The 19334-nt window shown below is 37.5% G+C and overlaps 5 protein-coding genes across 5 annotated transcripts in view; 3 read left to right on the top strand and 2 right to left on the bottom strand.

Annotated features, from left to right (window-relative positions):
• LOC105395364 (E3 ubiquitin-protein ligase UBR1) overlaps positions 1 to 3435 on the bottom strand; it is a 49995-nt gene extending 46560 nt beyond the window's left edge. The window contains exons 1-2 of the mRNA XM_048625508.1: positions 3039 to 3435; positions 1363 to 1462 (exon numbers count right to left, since the gene is read on the bottom strand). Of these exons, the coding sequence (XP_048481465.1) occupies positions 1363 to 1439 (77 nt within the window). The 5' untranslated portion in view covers positions 1440 to 1462; positions 3039 to 3435. The remainder of the gene's footprint in view (positions 1 to 1362; positions 1463 to 3038) is intronic.
• Positions 3436 to 6309: 2874 nt separating this feature from the next.
• LOC105394819 (protein arginine methyltransferase NDUFAF7 homolog, mitochondrial) lies at positions 6310 to 9059 on the bottom strand. The gene is made up of 6 exons (XM_011566742.3): positions 8559 to 9059; positions 8226 to 8366; positions 7880 to 7999; positions 7444 to 7704; positions 6992 to 7183; positions 6310 to 6609 (listed from the first exon to the last, which is right to left on the bottom strand). Exons 1-6 carry the CDS (start codon positions 8979 to 8981, stop codon positions 6424 to 6426), a joined length of 1323 nt encoding a protein of 440 aa, XP_011565044.3. The 5' UTR covers positions 8982 to 9059; the 3' UTR covers positions 6310 to 6423.
• A 183-nt stretch (positions 9060 to 9242) lies between these two features.
• Positions 9243 to 11863, top strand: LOC105394808 (GDP-D-glucose phosphorylase 1). Its single transcript, XM_011566730.3, has 6 exons — positions 9243 to 9549; positions 9938 to 10076; positions 10521 to 10671; positions 10923 to 11025; positions 11248 to 11560; positions 11750 to 11863. Exons 1-6 carry the CDS (start codon positions 9358 to 9360, stop codon positions 11857 to 11859), a joined length of 1008 nt encoding a protein of 335 aa, XP_011565032.3. The 5' UTR covers positions 9243 to 9357; the 3' UTR covers positions 11860 to 11863.
• Positions 11864 to 12240: 377 nt separating this feature from the next.
• Positions 12241 to 14298, top strand: LOC105394797 (lipase 3). The gene has a single exon (XM_011566720.3). The coding sequence runs from the start codon at positions 12618 to 12620 to the stop codon at positions 14169 to 14171; it is 1554 nt and encodes a 517-aa protein (XP_011565022.3). The 5' UTR covers positions 12241 to 12617; the 3' UTR covers positions 14172 to 14298.
• A 4229-nt stretch (positions 14299 to 18527) lies between these two features.
• Positions 18528 to 19178, top strand: LOC105394790 (small integral membrane protein 20). Its single transcript, XM_011566711.3, has 3 exons — positions 18528 to 18719; positions 18902 to 18958; positions 19085 to 19178. The coding sequence occupies exons 1-3, from the start codon at positions 18605 to 18607 to the stop codon at positions 19135 to 19137; spliced, it is 225 nt and encodes a 74-aa protein (XP_011565013.1). The 5' UTR covers positions 18528 to 18604; the 3' UTR covers positions 19138 to 19178.
• The last annotated feature ends 156 nt before the right edge of the window (positions 19179 to 19334 follow it).

The following is a 19334-nucleotide window of genomic DNA, read 5'->3' as shown; positions in this document are numbered from 1 at the left end:
ATACATAGATAGATAGATACTAAATATAAATATCAACACCCAAGACCCGAGTACAAATATCTGTCTTTAAACAAATATCTGCCCCAGCCGGGAATCGAACCCGGGACCTTCGGCTCAGTAGTCAGGGTCACTAACCACTACGCCATTCGGTCGTCGTTAACTTTTGGACATAGGCCTCATCCGCTACCTTCTACCTAGGGACGCCGGTCCATCGGGCTAGAGGGCATCTTACGCTACATATGCTAGTAAATTGCCTCCACTCAAGAAGTACCTAGTCACCCTAAGGTAGTCTTGAAAAAATCGCTTTAAACGATAAGACCGCCATTTTTGTACATGTGTTAGTATTTAAGTTATGTAAGTTAATTTTATGTGTGTGTACAAATAAAGAATATTCTATCTATCTATCTAGTCTACCCCTACCGGTGTCGGTTTTTTTCGACAGAGTGGCGGTACTGTTACTTCAGTTTGCAACTATGTTGGTTGTCGGTATTTTTAGCAGTCTGAAATGTGACCTTATTTCTGATGCCACCCTACAGGCAAACCCTGATCTCTTACGCTCTTTCAGAATCATTAAGTAACAACTTCATCAATTAGAAAATTATCTGTTCTGGTCCACACCAGGTATACTCAGCCCTGGCCCTGCTGCAACCACTGCGTTCCTGAAGACGGTATTGATTGATGCAATGCTATATTTTCGCAATGTTACTAAGACATTACATCCAATGTTTTGAGTAACATATTGTAATGATTGCCATTATCGCGCGCACGGCTGACTTTTATAGTTTCATGCAATCATTTTATTATTATTTTTTTGTGTTCGTGAAAGACACGCGTTTTTTCTTACTTTAATATTAAACCGCATAACACATTTTTTCTCATTGTGTGATGCTAGAGTTGACTTTTCACTGTGATAAAATAATTAGTCACTGAGTGCCAATATTAGGAAGGTTCCATTCCATCAACTACCATAACGTAATACAACTAGGTACCTACCACCTACCATAAATTATATCTTCCACCCAAAGGATGTTTATAGTACTAGTAGTTATTACTTTAAGGGATGAATTATATTAGACCGGGCCGTGTCCGGGCCGGGGCATTTTTGTATGAAGTTTGGCATGGACGAGCCACGTCACGCATGAAACTTCATACAAAAGTGCCCCGGCCCGGCACGGCCCGGTCTAATATAAATCGTCCCTAAGCCTTTTATGTCTTATTTATAAGTTCTTTCTAATATTTGAGTTGTTTGGTATGGTTTATAATACCAAACAACTCATATTCTTAAATTTTTCATAAAGAGTATTGTATAAAGAATATTGTTTCGATATAATTATATGATAAGTGAATATGATGTGTACTGACTTGTCAGTGGGCAGCATGTTGGTGTCCTCCTCCATGGAGTCCTCCGCCTCCACCTCGAGTGGTGCCGGCGAGCTCATGGCGCGCCCGTCTCCTGGCTACCCTGCAATGTCATGTGACGGTTAGATATGGCAGAAAGCACATCTAGATATGTGATCCCACCAACCCGCAGTGGACCAGCGTGGTGGGAAATGGTCCAAGCTTGGGAAGGCAGTTTAGACCTTAGGGATATGTACAAAGCTTCCACTCGAGAGAGCCAGGTGCAGGTACTTACACCCCCACAGAGAATAGAATAGAATAGATATGGCAGAAACCAGGGATGTGTTAAAGATACTGAACATACTAACAATCTGATAAAGACAGAATGACTATGGCAGATGACAAAGCAAACAAAAAAAAAACTGGGTGATGTAGACTGACTAGGGGAAACTGTTTGTCCAGCAGTAGGATACTATAATAGAGGATAAATCTGATAAATTTTAAAGAATGGCTGAGATGGATAGATGGTTGGGTTTCAGCTTTAACTCTTAGTGAGGTCACAGTTTAAGTATTGATTTGTACTGAATCATAATGCAGGTGTATTATAATTATGTTAGTCTAAGATGGTCTAAGGTACTATAGACTTGAAATACCTCAATGAGCAAAACTTTTATTTTTGCATTGTCTTTATGAAGCCCTTCCAAAAAAAACTTTTTTATTTCATTGTTTGTAAGTTTTCCATAAATGCATAAACATTTTCAGTTCTTTATACATACTATGATTGAGCATTTCAGTTCATATTAGGTATGTGCCATTATCATACAAAAGATAATACATAATGCCCAATCTTTATTTAAATTTAGGTCAAGAGTCAATGATCTGGTATAAAAATGTTAATCAGATTGATTCAACTACAATTTAAGTAAATACCAACATGAATTAATTAAACTAATTCGATTTGAACATAAGTAGGCTTGATTACTGTTTGAAAGGATGCCTGAAATGTTTATTACAAATACCGAAATATGTGAAAAGAATGCTTATAACGACCAGCGCAACCAGCAAAGCGACACTAATCTGACTGGCTACTTTAGTATTATAATAAACCTCCAGAATGAGAAACAATGTTTCTGGTTCCTACACTATCATACTGTATCAAAGCAGGCTATGCCACATCAGATGGAAGGACAATCTAGTAAAGTCTGCGAGAATGCGCTGGTCAACTCTGATTAGACAAAGTGTAAACATTAAGAGAGGATCTATGTTCAACAGTGGTCTTCCTATGGCTGATGATGACCTATGCTGATGATGATGACTGTGTGTCCAGAATGGTTGTAAATTTTTCCTAAAAGTAGTAGACAACCAATATGCTATTTTTTGTGTGTATTTTTTAATCTACACAAGTCCATGTGACAAGATGTTATCTTGGTGCACTTTGTTTTTTATGATGCACGTTACAAAAAAAAAAGATGTTGGGAATAAACTATATCTAATCAGTAGGAAATCAAATCATATTGAATGTATTAATAATGATGAATTTTTTTAACCAACAAAAAAATTACACACATTGCATTTTATTCATATTTTGTTTGCAGTGAGGTAATAGTAGTTAATCAACTAAACAAACAATAAACCGAATTACCGTAACAAAAGCTTGAAACGCAATCGGCAGTACAAAGAAAATAAAAAATGCACCTTACCTTTATTAGATTGGAAATTGTTTAATCATCCAACTGTTCTTTGTTCAGAAGCTCGATGCCGACGATTTTAACCAAATTCCACAATGATCTAATAACACCATACGTTCCTGATCATCTCAGAAAGAAAATTCCAAGGTAATCATCTGGCACTAGTCCACGAAAACTTTTGACATTTCAGCACCAAGAGAACAAGATGATAGCTCGAAAATTAAACTTGATGGATTGAACACAAAATCACAAAACTATGAAATAAAAAGGTAAATCCCGTTATGTATCAAGTTTTACGAATAAAACTCAGTAAAAATGTACACCCATTTACAACAGAAAATAGAAATAAAGCGAAATCGAAAATATCGAAATGCAGGGAATCGTCCTCATCTCAAAAATATTTAGATTTTTACTCTGTGGCGCTGAATCTTTATGTCTCATTGTTTACTCTGTGTTAAGGTGCACCATAGACTACTACCGTACTTAGAAAACCTTATTCTGAGATATGACAATGATGGACAGTGGCCATAGTGGCCATCATAGGTGGCCATACAGTGGCCTATTTACTGCCTAGTATATTTATTTTATATAAATATATAAATTTATGCAGCAAATAAGTACATTTTATCCTGTGTTTCTGATGATGACAACGATAAAAAACTATGCAAATCTACCATTTTATATTTTCCATTCTTATTGGCCAGGCTGTAGTGGTGGTCCTCGTAATGTAGCAGCAGAATGCAGCAGTACTATAAGGTTTAAATATACCTTATAGTACCTTATTAGGTAGTACTATTCCGTGCATAGCGACAGTCGTAGGCCGCGCGCTGTATGGCACTGCTGCGACGCTGCGACATACATATTATTATCATAGGGGACAAAATGAAAGTCGCGCGCGGCCGACGACTGTCACGAATCGCGATGCACGGAATAGTACAGTGTCACAAACTTATCTGTTCCGGTGACAGCTCACGTATATGTGTTACCCCATTTACATTCAGCCCCTGCCACTGCCCCTCGCGCTGCCGGCAATAATTCCCTAAATATTGCTGCAGCAGGATCGAAAGGAGTGTGTGTTTACATACTGCCCTACCACTCACTTCGCTTTCAAGTGTCGGCAATGGCAGACGTCGAAATAATTACATCGGCCGCGGTCTCATTTTATATAGGGAGCAAAAATGTATAGGCAGAAAAATGAAACGACCACTAAGGAGCGACACAACATTATCTGATGCATTAAAATCGGTTCAGTCGTTGCAATGGACAACATTTCAAAAAACTAAAGCTGCTATAAATCGAAAACCATTTCGAGATTTAACTTTAAAGGCCACAAAAAAAATGTTTTTGTATTTTTTGGATGTATCATTTTCGAGAAAATCATAAAATAGTAAAAAAGTGCTGATGACGTCATGCATCAGGTGCGATGCATTTTGATGATCAAAGCCCATAGATTTAAAAACAAAGTAACTGTCACTTTCATTTTTGATTGACGTTGACGTTTTATTTATTTATTTATTTAAACTGGAACACCAGCAGCTTATACAACTAACATTTTTAAAACAGATATTAAAATTAAAATTTCGTTATAAAAGCCAATTAAAGGTGTACACAACATTCGTAAATTATCTAAGACAACTTAAAATAAAAATTTATATAAAATTAACAATTTTTTAACTTAACTAAAATATATAAAATGTTTTTCTAAGTACTAAGTACAGAGATCACAGTATGAACACAAATATTTATACTTTCAAATTAAAACAAACAATTAGGCAGGTTTATCGTGACGTTGTTGTTTATTTGGGTCATTTTCATTAATTCTGTTCTGACACTTTCGTACTATTTTTTTTATTTTTTATTAAGAGATGACCTCTATATAATATGTTCCATAGCATGCCACCGCCTACACAGCTGAAAAAATGCTTATGCTTATTTTTTTACATGATAAGTACCTACTTTCCATCATCAGAAATATCAATGTCATTTGAAAATTACCCATTTGTTGGTTGGCATGTAAACAAAGTTTAAATGTCACTTGTCAGTGTCATTTATGTTTTTTTCAAGACTCAGGCAATAGACAAAAATAAAAATTGAGACTAATATGTGACTTCACTTCCGGTTTTAAAATAATTAACTTTAAAGTTAAAAATGACATGCAAAAATTAATGTATATACAAAATAAAAAAATACGGGTCCACTAATTTTCTATAATCTTTCCGAATAGCTAATAAAAATATAGGGTAAAGAAAATGAAATGTTGTCCATTACCTAAACGATCACTATCCATAGTAGAAACAAAAGACACATGCGTTACTCGAATGTACCCATAGTACGTAAGAAATTAGCTCTTGATAAAAAATGTTAAAACCCCGAAATTTATTAGACAATCAACTTAAGTACAAGTGAACCTCCTCCAGGCGCTCGGCTAGTACTGAGCGTCGGAGCTGAATGTAAACACGCACTGCCGCTCGCGCTGCCGATCCTTTGACTTCCGCACAAAAAACCGCCATTTAGGGGAGCGCCGGGCAGCGCGAGTGGCAATGGCAGCGGCATGAGAAGTATCGCGTTCACACACTGCCCTGCCCACTTCCCTGCCCCCTTCCCTGCCCACTTCCTTGCTCACTTCGGCTGAATGTAAACGAGGTATAATATTTCTTAATCAGTTCTTAATTCTATAAGATTTTAAGTTTGCCAGTAGTGGTAATTCGCTCTTGTGGTTCCAATAAACCCATCTAATCTATATAAATATATAATTCATTAGTAAATATTGAGATATGAATCAATTTAGTTCGCTCTCACCGGAACAGATAAGTTTGTCGCACTGTACCTTTTAGCGTCAAGTCACACGTACGTACCACAACCACACCACGTCGCAGCGACATAATGTGGTCAAGCTGTGGTTACGTGTGAATAGTGTGGCAGCGGCTTTTTGCAGTTGCGTTGTGGCAGCGACAAAACGTCGATGTGGTTGCGTTGTCGCTGTCGTTGCGATGTGGTAACCACGTGGTCGTATGCAGTTTAATAGGGAGAGGAGGTGGCCGCGGTGCCGCCGCGATGTGTTTGCGATGTGGTCGTATTACACAGGTGGTCGATAACAACGGCGAAATGTGGCACGTGTGAATTGGATTATTCATTGTCAATACAAAATATACGCCCGACCACACGGCGTGGTTGTAGTGTGGTTGTGGCTGTGGTGTGGTTGTGGTACGTCTGAATTGACCCTATGGCTGGAAATTATAAGGGTTATAACTAGAGGGAATGATGGTATGAAAACCATGTATTGAAAGATATAGGTACTAATTTATTTTAACAGAAGTTACTGTTACATACGACTACTATGTTTATTGTAAACATTTAATAGGTGCCTAGTTAATTAAATAAATAAAGTTTTCTGTAGTTATTCATTAGATTTTTGGCTTGAAAATCCTAATGGCGGGTACTTTTCTAGTATTTCTGCCATTGTGGAGGGGTAATACGCCATGAATTTAAACCTTTCACCCATCTTTTGTGGGTCTACCAGCATTGCGTAAGCGCTCTTGATTTTCTCTATTTCCTCTTCAGTTTTAGCACTATCAAGCAAGACCTGTAACAAAAAAAACTTTAATGGTATACAGATGTTTTTAATTTTATTGGTATGGCAACACTAAACCATGTGGTAGAATATGAGTGCCCGCCATCTCATAGTTCTTCTAAAGCTGCGTACAGACCGGCCCTACGAACGCTTAACGATGGATATTTATCATGCATAATACGGGGCAGAGAGATTGCAGCAACGAAGGTCAACGAAACCCGTTCGTTTGGCCGATCTGTACGCAGCTTAAGTAGTCCATGGAGCTTTCGAATGACTTCGGCGCTCCACTGTAGCTGGACCTCAGCTTGACATAGGTCTTTGTGGTAATACAGACTGTCTATCTGTCATAAGATCATAATTACTGGACTGGTCAGACCATTGCCTCCGGACTCACCTGAAGCCTGACAGGTGCCTGTGAGCGCTCCAAGAAGTCTTTCTGTGTGACCGGCCCAAGCACTACAGCATAGTTCTCGTCGCTAGGCGTCTTCGATGCCGCCATTCGCAACTGAGAGAAATCCACGTCTGCCGTTAAATCACATGTGCCGGGGTTCTCTAGGGGGTCCACCACTTGGTGCTTGTGGAAGGCCTGAGGAAGAAAAAAGAGTTACAGTTAAAATGTAATATTTAAAAAATTAAAGGAGCTAAAAGTGTTGTCATTGTGAAAACTAAAAATCTCATCTCCATATTAGTGTTGCCATCTTATCGCGATAATCACAGCATAGGTAAGTAAATTACAGGATAGGCAGAGAGGCATTTGCAATGGTCATTGATTGTAATTTCAACTGGCTAATCCATTTAATCATTACCCTGTGGTAAATTTTTCAACACATAGTAAATACAACCTACCCTGAATGTATCACCTTTCTCTCCCTCATGTCCGTAATCAGCTATTAATGCTATGCCACCGTCCTGGTCCACCCTGGTGGCGAGTTGCCGGGCCACCCCCAGCCCCCTTGCACTGATCTCCAGCTCCGTCCTGTCTCCAGTGTCTAAAGGAGGCCGGATCAGCATCTGCACTGATGCCGTCTCTTTTGCTGATATGCGGTAATGTAGTTTGTTGGCTTCATCAATCTCTATTAGGATCTCCTTCCAGCCATCATCAGTTTTCTGAAATTGGTTAAATGTTTTTAAATATAGTAGATATACTAGATATAGTATAGTCAAAAGTTGGCTTAACTTGCAACTTTAAATAATCTATTCTCCCCAAAAGTTATCTGGTAGAAATTGATACCAGTAAAAGGATGGGTTACAATAAATGTTATAGCTAGGTATGATACCATACCTGAAATTTGTGAACGGGCAGGACGTCAAAGAATTCATGGGCGATATACCAGGAGAATGCTTGAGGTACCTTCTTTAAATCATTGTACCAGTACACTTTTATGCCACTCACTGTTTCCCCCTGAAACCACAATTTGTTATTGTTGTTAGAATAAAATACATTTTATTGTTTTGTGGTGTTCCTTGGAAATGTCCTGTAAAGGTACAGAAGTGGAGGATAACAAGCTGATGAAAATATTGAATATTGAATTTTTGACAACTACTTATACAAAACTATATGTTTTTCGTTTTTTCTCTCTTTAAGCCTTCTTTTCTGTTGGTCTAAACATGATAAATATAAATATTACCTCACAATTATGTGGTGAGTCAATATCACAGGCTTTGTAGGTAGCACACAGCCTGCTCGCCTGCACATTCTGCATTGTAGAAGATATCTCTACTAAATGGATGCTTAAATCTTGAGACTCATAGCCCAAGCGATGGAGAACCTGTAAAGCCATAGGTATCTGGGGTTAATTTTTTGTTTTAGTAAGTACCTATTTAAAATTTTACCGTAACATATGAATTGATTCTAGAGATACACCTAAATTTAGTCAGATGGATAATGCTAATCTGTCCTTAAACTGTGTTTGTAACTAAAAATAAATGTTCACTGTAAACAAATATAGAAAAAAATATACCCTCAGAAAGTCCACCATCAAAGTTCCTTTCCCTGGACCAAGTTCAACAATCTGCAGCGGCTTCCCCGGACCCATCTTCCGAGTCTCAGAGAAGAACCACACAGCCATCATCTCTCCAAATAACTGTGTAATTTCTGGAGATGTTATGAAGTCGCCAGCTTCTCCTATGACTTCTTTCTTCATGTAGTATCCTTCTGTAGGGTTCGTTGCCACTATGTGCATGTATTCAGCGACAGTCAGAGGACCATTTAAACGTATTTTCTCCTTTAAAATCTCCAAAACACTGGGCGCATCGGCAGCCGAAGGCATCTTAAATTTCTTGGGATCTGGACGTTCAATTACTTTGTAGCCTTTATAACGTGCTGGAGTAATATTTGGTAGAATTAATCGGTTACAAAGGCGTAGTATATTGCGATTGTTCATGGTGAAATTGAATAAAATAACTTATTAAATTCTAACCTCACAGCGCTTTTGTTTATTTGGATTTGACAATCAGCTGAAGCTGAGCTGATTTTAATGTCAAAATGAGAGCCTGCTATACACATGGCGAGTAGCTAGGACACGAGCCAGTAAATTGTGTGACCAGCCTCTCCATTTCCGGTTATTATCAGTTTCGTTCATTCATTTTCTTGATATGGCAAGTGTCATTTTCCCTGAAAAGAGTATTCTGTGGTCAATGTTTTCATTCATTCATTGAACATAAAATTTGCAAAGGCGACTTTATTTATTTATTTAGTTGTTATAAGAATTAAGTGAAATTTATTACAGGAACCTTTTAAACGTACTACAAATCATAAAAATGTTTACCTACTCTGATTACAACTTAACGAATGAGTGGAGCGGCGATCTCGAAGTGCATCCGCGCACTGAATTTTCCAATATGTTGAGATACAAATGGGATCAGTTGCACGATGATAGCAATGTATTTCGGTACAAGCTCGGCAACATACGCGAGAGAATTATCGACAAGAAGACGCGGTACCTTCTCCAGGTATGTGCATTTTCTAGCAAGCATACGCATCTGTTCTATGACCTTGACATTGGTGCAATATATGTAAATAAACATTTGAGTAGGTACACACAAGATGCCGGGCACTTGTGACGTTGCAGATTCTCTTTACGTCGTCTTTAGTCAAAGCGGGAAAGAGAGCTGCGTTTTATGTTTATGTTGATAGGTTCTTTGTTTGTCCTTTTCATTGAATGAGATAAATATAATGTATTAACATGTAAGAGGTAATTAAATTATGCTTTTAAATCATTATAGAATCAGCTTCATCACCATCAGAAGACCTCTTAAATCACTGAGTTTTCCACCATGTAGATATTCTACAGCCATAATACTAAAATAAAACTACAATTTACTTGAAATTTGCTTCCAGTTGAATCCAGATCGTGGATCAAACCGGAGATCCCCGGAAGAGATAGCCAACCTCAACCAGCCATTCAACACCAGTAAATTCAACTTCACCAAGGTTTCACCACAAGAGATCATGTTTGATTTAGTTGATGAACAGAATGGTAGGTAGTACCTACAGTTGTTGAAAACACTAAATTGTTGCTTCGTCTTCTGTTGTTTAAGAATGAGGTAACCAATCTTTCTTATTTATGCGACTAGACATCACTACCAGTGTAAATAACATGGAATCATTTAGTTTAAGTATAGCTAGATTATCATAAAATATATTATGGTAATAATGTGTACCTGGATTTCTCATTAGGGACAATCAAGTTAAGCTGTTCATTGCCGCTTGCCTACCTGACTACCTATTTTTTCATAGAAATGCCTAATAAATTGATTAGTGCGTCAGGTAACTTAGTTTGAGTGCAAGCTATGATCTGTTCCTAAAAATTCAGGAAATCAATAAAAAAAAATGTGTCTTACTCTACAGTGAAACAGCTTCACAAAACACTTTTCTCTAATACTAAAGCTGTAAAATAACCTTTTAATTTTTTTTATTTCAGCTACAGACTTACACAGGGTGATTGTGAATGTGAGCCCTATATCTCGGTACCACAGCCTGCTGTGCCCTTCAGTAAACAAATGCCTTCCTCAGGTAGCTACCAAGGAAAGCTTAAAGCTAGCTATTGATATGTTTTTCCTCTTCCAAGATCGGTAAGGGTATTTTTTTAATGAATGCATCGTTTTATTATCCAATCTCACCAGAAATAAAATTTACTACATACTATTAATTTATTTATTTATCTTGTAAGTATCCACTTATATCTACATTTTTGTTATGAAAAGAATACATAATGTTGCAATGCTTAAAAATTACACTATTTACAAGATTGTATATTTACGGAAATTGCACTTTGTAAAAAAATTGGTAATATTATTATATCATATTTTATTATATTTTTCAGTGATCTCAGGATTGGCTTCAACAGCCTGTGCGCTATGGCGTCCGTGAACCACTTACACTACCACTTGCTGATGGAAAATAACACTTTACCAGTTGAAATTGCGGTAAGAATCTCTTATACTGAGATAAATAAAATTATTCTTCTTTTACTATGGGAAGATTTTAATATACAATGTATAACATATTATCACTGAAACTTCTATGAACTCTAATATCAATGGTATTTTGTTAGACATTGCAACGACAGGACGCAAAAGGTTAAAATTCAATATCACACATCTTCCCAAAGAGTTCATTTAATACCAATGTAAAATCTGCAATTACAGAAATGCAACCACATAAAAGGCCCTCTCTACATTTTCGACGACAGCTACCCGGCGCCAGGATTCTGTTTCCAGATCAAGCACAAGCACTCAATACCGCAACTAGCTGAGGATGTCCACAAACTTGTCCGATACTTACATGAGAATAACGTCCCGTATAACATTTTAGTGACAAGAGGACAGGGTATGGGGTGGGAAGGGACGGATGAGATCGTGAGGGTGGTGGTGTGGCCAAGGAGAGGAAGCTATGTGGTGAAGTTGTTAGGAGCGTTTAATGTTGCCGTTTGCGAGTTGAGCGGCTGGTTCCCTGTTTACAGTGAGTTTTTTAAATTAATAATTTTATTAATAGTGATTTTATGAACCTCTATTATGGACCTCTTTTTGTATAGATTTAGTTATTTAGACCCGTTAGAAAATTCGAGATATACCTACATATTTTGCTTTTGTATTGTATGCTATATTTGTCAGTCAGAAGTCGAAATTAAAGGGTTATTTTTGTCTTCAGATGACGACGATTTTGAGAACCTCCGCACTGAAGACATCGAGATTGAGATCAAGAAATGGCGGCCCGAGGCGTTCGATATATTGTGTCAAGAAATTAAATCACTGTTCTAAGATCTATGTGCTGTATCATTTTGGTAAAACCTTTTATTTATTAACTTCAGATCATTATATTTCTCTCTATATTTTATATTTGTAGGTAATTAAGGAGTAAAACTTAAGTACCAGCTAAATTTAGTCAGAGAATGACAATAATGAGTAATATGCTTGGATAAGGTACAGTCGTTAAAAGAGATAATGCCGTGGGTAGGTATCTCATCTAGACCGACTTTAGGTGCCTTCTATGTACCTACTGGCTTTGTTGTTGGTCTGATCTATCAATAACGGACTTCGGCCTTCCAATACCTACTTACATTATAACTGCAATTTTATACATAACACTACGATAGTAAAGGATTAGAAAGATGTACGGGTATCTTAATGATCTAAAAATGCATCGCAAAAATATCCGCAAATGAAAGAATTTAATAGAATCTCAACTATTCATTATATGCCTAAATTCATCGGTATTGTTATTGTTAAGATTTAGATCATTAGTGAATGACAAATCAATCAGTGATGAATTAATGAATCACGTAAACCTAAACAAACGAAGCAGTTTACTAAAAATAATCGCATGCGAGCAAATCGCTTTATCTTCCGAAGACTTGTTTGTGTTAGTAGTAGTTAGTACCTACGCAGAATGAGGGAGTGAGTCATGTCCCCCTTGACCTTTGTTACCCGAGATATAGAGCATATAATAGACGAGTAGATGCCTCGTTGTTTATATCGCTCAGTTCACAACGCGCGCTTCCGCCGGCCGGTCAACCGCAATGAAGAATTTAACTATAGTATTATTCACTCTCGTGATATTCTGCCACTACGCCGACTGTGGTTACTTCAGCTTCCTCGACAAGTTCACCAACAGCACCGCCCAGATCACCGGCTTTTTGCGCATGAAAGGGCGTAAGCTGGTCCACAAAATCGGCAACTTTATACTACCAGATGCTGTGACCAAGAAACCTTATACGACGCCGGACCGTATGGAAGATGCAGAGTCGAGATCTATGAGAAAGTTCTCGGAGTACGCGACGGAAGCGCAAAGGAAAGATTCGTCTGTGTTCGATGCCATAGCTCCAGCAGGCGGCGTGGACTGCCGGGACGATGTCACAGTACAAATGACCACGCCAGAGCTGATCGCACTCCATGGATACACCAGCGAATCCCACACAGTCATCACCGACGATGGCTACATCCTCACTCTGCACCGTATACCTGTGACCTCGCAGAGAGAGCCGAGAGAGACTGTGCTTCTACACCACGGGTTGCTCGGCAGCTCAGCAGACTGGGTGATCCCTGGACCGCGCCACGCCCTCGCCTACATCCTCTCAGATGCCGGCTACGACGTCTGGCTCGCCAATGTTCGAGGCAACACGTACTCCCGCGCTCATATAAGCCGGAAAGTCGACTCTTTCCAGTTCTGGAACTTCACATTCCATGAGGTAGCTCAACACGACTTGCCGACGGTTATAGACTACATCATGCGGGTGAAAGGAGGTAAAACGCATCTGCATTATGTGGGGCATTCGATGGGGACCACAGTTCTCTTCGCGCTGCTGTCGACTAAACCTCGCTACAACAAGATCTTGAAAGCGGGCTACGCGTTGGCGCCTGTAGCCTACATGAGTGATATCCGCAGCCCCATTAAAATGCTCGCGAGATTCTCCAACAACATCGAGTATCTGCTAAAGCTGTTGGGAGCCAACGAGTTCCTCCCTCAGAATGCGGTGCTGCGCTGGCTGTCGAAACACATGTGTGAGATCAACCACTACGAGGAGGCAATCTGTGAAAACTCCATGTTTGTTTTGTGTGGACACGACGAATCACAGTTCAACAGGACCTTATTACCGCATATCCTGGCTCACGTCCCGGCGGGCGCATCGACAAGGACTCTAGTGCACTACGCGCAAGAGATCAAGGCCGAGGGCCGATTCCAGCAGTTCGACTACGGCTCTGAAGGCAACATGCGGCATTATGGCACCAAGTCACCCCCAGAATACCCTCTACACAACATCACGCTGCCCATAGCTCTGCTCAGCGCTAAAAACGATTGGCTAGCAGGTGATATAGATGTTGCCCGTCTGTTCAGCAAACTTGCTAACCCGATTGAGCATTACGAGGTGCCATACGATGAGTTTAACCACATAGATTTCTTATACGCGATCGATGCGCCGGCGCTGGTGTATGACAAACTCCTGCGCATGCTTGAAGACAGAATAAATGAGGATAAAGCGATCGAAGATCGAGATATGAATGAGGCGTTCCATGTGAAAAGAGACGGTAGTGTCCCTGATTTGCTGAGCAATACGATCGATTACAGGCCTTAAATCGATTAGAGACTGAACAATGAACATACTAAGAAAGTATAGTTACCTAGCAGGTTTAGGTGTGTTAAGTGCCTAGTGAGATTAGTTAATATCGTAAGATTTAATAAACATACAAATATTTAAGTAACATGGGGTTTTTATTGGTTCCCACCAGTTTGCTGTTACTGACTTAAAAAATTCTGATGATCAGCACCTAGAACGAATAAGATGCATAATTAAATAATGGCTTAATTTTTTTGATAAGTAAATCAAATAAGTACCTACTTACGTAAGTACGTGTATACTATACTAAGGTAAGGTGAATCTAATGGACAACATTTCAAAAAACTAAAGCTGCTATAAATCGAAAACCATTTCGAGATTTAGCTCTAAAGGCCACAAAAAAAATGTTTTTGTATTTTTTCGATGTATCATTTTCGAGAAAATCATAAAATAGTAAAAAAGTGCTGATGACGTCATGCATCAGGTGCGATGCATTTTGATGATCAAAGCCTATAGATTTAAAAACAAAGTAACTGTCACTTTCATTTTTGATTGACGTTGACGTTTTATCGTGACGTTGTTGTTTATTTGGGTCATTTTCATTAATTCTGTTCTGATACTTTCTGACTATTTTTTTTATTTATTATTAAGAGAAAACCTCTATATAATATTTCCCAGAGCATGCCACCGCCTACACAGCTGAAAAAATGCTTCTGCTTATTTTTTTACATGATGAGTACCTACTTTCCATCATCAGAAATATCAAGGTCATTTGAAAATGACCCATTTGTTGGTTGGCATGTAAACAAAGTTTAAAAGTCACTTGTCAGTGTCATTTATGTTTTTTTGCGAGACTCAGGCAATAGACAAAAATAAAAATTGAGCCTAATATGTGACGTCACTTCCGGTTTTAAAATAATTAACTTTAAAGTTAAAAATAACATGCAAAAATTTATGTATATACAAAATAAAAAAATACGGGTCCCCTAATTTTCTATAAACTTTCCGAATAAATAATAAAAATATAGGGTAAAAAAAATGAAATGTTGTCCATTTGTTAATTAGTTTGTACCTAACCTACTCAACGCAATTACACTCAAGTCATTTAGATGTAGGTAGGTAAGTGTTATTTCCTTATCATTATTTACCTTCTTTAAGGGTCTGCAATAGGGAATCGAGGGTTGGCATTGTCATAGAATTATGTAGTAAATGATGCTCTACAGTCTTGAAAAAAATCACACAGGTAGTTGAAGAGTCTAGCTAGGTGCTGAATCATTCGAATTTAAGTAAATGATTATGGATAACTGTAAATTAATTTCAGAATATCAAGAAAAACCAGTCAATCACACTCCCGTATTGTAACAACTGTGTCGTAATTATAAAGAATTTTCATATGATTTTTATCATATTATAAAGTTAAAGGCTTGGACTAGGCGCTAAATACCTTGTTTTTTAATAAACACACACTTTTTTTGTGTAAATTAATCCCAAACTTGAGCAATTTTTTTCCCTCAAATCTTCATACAAATATCTATGGCGGCTTTCTGTGTTATAAAATCATAAACACAAGTGACGTTTGACTCAGTTGGCCGCTGGCCTCCAAAGAAGGGTCACGTCGGTTTAGGCAGCACTGACAGCTCGCGATCTTATCGTGTACAGATACAAAATCACTGCACATTGGTTGTCATTGCACTTTTTCAACTTTTATGACACCAACATAATTTGATTTGAAATTGAGGAAGCATAATTCTTCCAGTATATTCAATACATTAAATTAAATTAGATAGTGTGCAATATTCTCGTGATATTACAGTCTCGTAAAGGTCTGATGAGGAGCAGGAATATAGCGAATGGATCTAAGTGATGACAATACGCACGAACATTAGGTTAGGGATCAAAAATACAGTCTCTTGGTGCTGGTTGAGGTATGGTCTCGTGAGGATCTGATGAGGGCAGTAACACGGTGGTGGCTCAATTTTATTTCAAAGATGTTAATAGCTAAAAGCATCGAGTTTGGGCTATTAAGTATGTTTTTCAGAGAGAGAGAAAGAGATTTTGTTTTTCCTCTGGATGTGTTAGGTTTACTGGGTTTACTAAGTTCATTCTGTTAATGGCATCAAGTTGTTATGTGTTCATAAGTAATAATTATTTATTAACAAAATGCTGTTGATTCTCCACGAAAATGTAAAAATAAAAATAAAATAAATAAAAATAAATTCGTAACGTAAAATTGTCAATGACGGAATTTCTTCTATAGACAGTAGCCACAAAAAAACAAACGATAGATGGCGTGATTTGAAGATAAAGATACATTTTTTCGACACATAGACAGCAACAACAAAAAAAATACAGATTTAAAGAAAAGAAACACATACTTATACAAAACAATAAAGAAAAAAAAAGGATACACATCAAAATAACTGGAAAAAATATAAGCCCCAATTTACTTGTGTGGGACAGGGAGTACCATAATATTTTTTTGGGGTACTCCCCATCTATGCGAAATATAAGCTTGACATCTTTACCCGTTTCTGAGAAAAAGGGCGGTGACAGACAGTCAGTCAGACAGACGGACAACAAAGAGATCCTATAACGGTTGCTTTTTTTCTTTTGACGTTCGAAACCCTAAAATTAAGTAAAAATATTATGCTGCCAAAAAATGTACTTACAGGTATTGAAAAAGCGGTATATAAACAAATTTTACCAGCAGAGGGTTCACCATTTAGCTGAATGTTACTTAGAAAACGGCCTTGAGTGGCGGTCAAGTTGGTCCCTGCCTGCGATACTTTCCATTAACATTGGGACTCGTTTTCATGTTTTTAGCGTACAGTCAGGTTTTTAGTTTTTTATAATTGTATTTTTTTATTTGTAACTTTTTAGTTGTTTTTATTTTATGAAATTTTACGTCGGTAGGTAGTTCATGATCATTTTTTATTTCAATAATTTTGGTGTTGTTATTTAAATACCTTCAATATGCATATTTTTGTAATGTGAAAATCAAGTCCTTTCATTTGATACCTTACACGGCAAAGTTGAATTATTATTTTTTCGATCGTCACGTTATGTCCTCAAGAGGGCGCTATGTACATTTTAATGGAACGTCACATAGCCTATAGCCATCGCGCCATCAATACGCTTCTAACAATACCTCATACATCAAAATCTATCAAGCCGTTTAGGCTACAGGAGGGAACAAAGAAACAGACAAACATACATATATACATACATACAATCAAAAAACATTACCCTCCTCCTTCGGCAGTCGGGTAAAAAGGAGTAAGACAGGGGGTCATTCTGAACTTTTGCTCTACGAGTTTTGGAAATTAACAAAAAAAACCTTTTTCATAGAAACTTTGTTGGACATGTGACTTTTTACCATGGAAAACGAATATTTTTTTTCGCGAATTTGCAAATCTCGTAGAACAAAAGTTGTTCAGAATGACCCCTTGAGTCATCCCCTTTTGGCTTAGTATAGCCCTTTTGCGACACTATGTATTTACTTTGCTTTGTCGGGGTTCAGTTGGCTGGAGGATGCCCGAAACTTATTATCTACACTTTAATACTTGTAGTTACCTTTCTACAAGTAAATACCACATTTGTTTGAGAAAGCTAATCGGGTTCCGAGTATAGAGTAAAGTGGCAACCCTATTAATTTCTACTCTTTCCTGGCCTTTCTTTGCCTACCAGTGTAAGTAAGAATTATACTTACTTACCCTAAAATCACCCAAAATGTACTTGAACATAATTGTCAATAAAGTTGGCGAGTAAAAGTTTATCGACCCACTGTGCAAACTTACATGTGTGCGTGTCACTGCGTGTGCTGTGTGAAGAGCATTGAAAACCCAAAATTGGCGCGGCACGTCACCCTGTACGGGCCCTTAAACATTACTACAATACAGTGTTTATATTTTGGTTTCAGACAGACAATACATTTTTCAGACACAATGAAGAATGTATTGTCCCCTTTCATAAACAAACATATCGGTATAACTTATGAATGGTTGTTGTTGCTACGTTCCTGCTACTTGGGAATACTGTCGTTAGACTCGTATAGTTCATTTTCATGATGGTTGGGTATTTCTTGTTAGATTTAATTCCTACTTTGTTCCTTAGTATCTCCTTTGCTATAGCATCGCAAACTCTGCCTTCCGTGGCATGAGCGGAAGTGGAAAAATAAATAAATAATACATAAATTTCCCGCGAAATTATGTGTCTATGGTATAAAGTATAAAGATCGACGTTCAGAATAATGAAGTTGCCAGTCTACGACCACAGATTATGTTTATGTCACATGGTGGTGACATGTTAATGTTAATGTCATTCGTGTGGTCAAATTTGACATTTGTTTCATAATTTTGTTTTGGTCAGCTGGTGGTACGGTTTTCTTCTTCGCAATAGATATATTATTACGACTGCAATAATATTGTACAATAGGAATTATAACTGAGAACATGGCATTCTACAGAGGGTGGCGGTATACTGCCTTTATAACGGGATTCGTTGGATTCATTGGCTTAGCTCTTTACCCCATTGCTATTAGTCCAATGATTGATTCTTCAGATTACAGTAAGAAACATTTTGTTATGCTTATAAATCGTTATAATCAACATCCAAAAATCTTCCACAGCTGGACGTAGGCCTCATCCAAAGAGATTCTTTCAAAATATACCCCAACATGTGTAAAAATATTAAGCAATAACCTATCCTAGGCAATATGTGATGTTAGTAAACAGTTTGTTTATTTACAGAGAAAATACAGAAGGAAACCCGTAAAAATATCAACAAAGATGCTATTCAGCCAGGAAGTAAGTATTGCAGATGGATTCTACAAAGTGTAGGTGCTCTGGTACTTTATTGGTTATGTTACTTAACAAGTCTTGATAAGAAATATCCAAATATGATACACATTTAATGAATCTAAATAATTTCAGATATGAAGGTGTGGTCGGACCCCTTTGATCGCACAAAGGAAGATGTTAAATAATAATTAGGTTTGTTGAATAAATTATTAATATTATTAGATAATTTATATATAACCACTTGTTTTAGCATTGTTAATATAATATTTGAATTACAAAATAAATAGGCATATAAGCTATAAATTGGTTTAATTTAATTTGAATAGAGAACTGCAGTAAATTTCATGGATATTTATATCCTCTAATGTATTTTTAATAGTAG

This window comes from Plutella xylostella, chromosome 14 (genome assembly GCF_932276165.1).
Source record: "Plutella xylostella chromosome 14, ilPluXylo3.1, whole genome shotgun sequence".
Classification (NCBI taxonomy): Eukaryota; Metazoa; Arthropoda; class Insecta; order Lepidoptera; family Plutellidae; genus Plutella; species Plutella xylostella.
The sequence above is the reverse complement of the archived record's forward strand: the minus strand, read 5'-3'. Positions and strand labels throughout refer to the sequence as shown.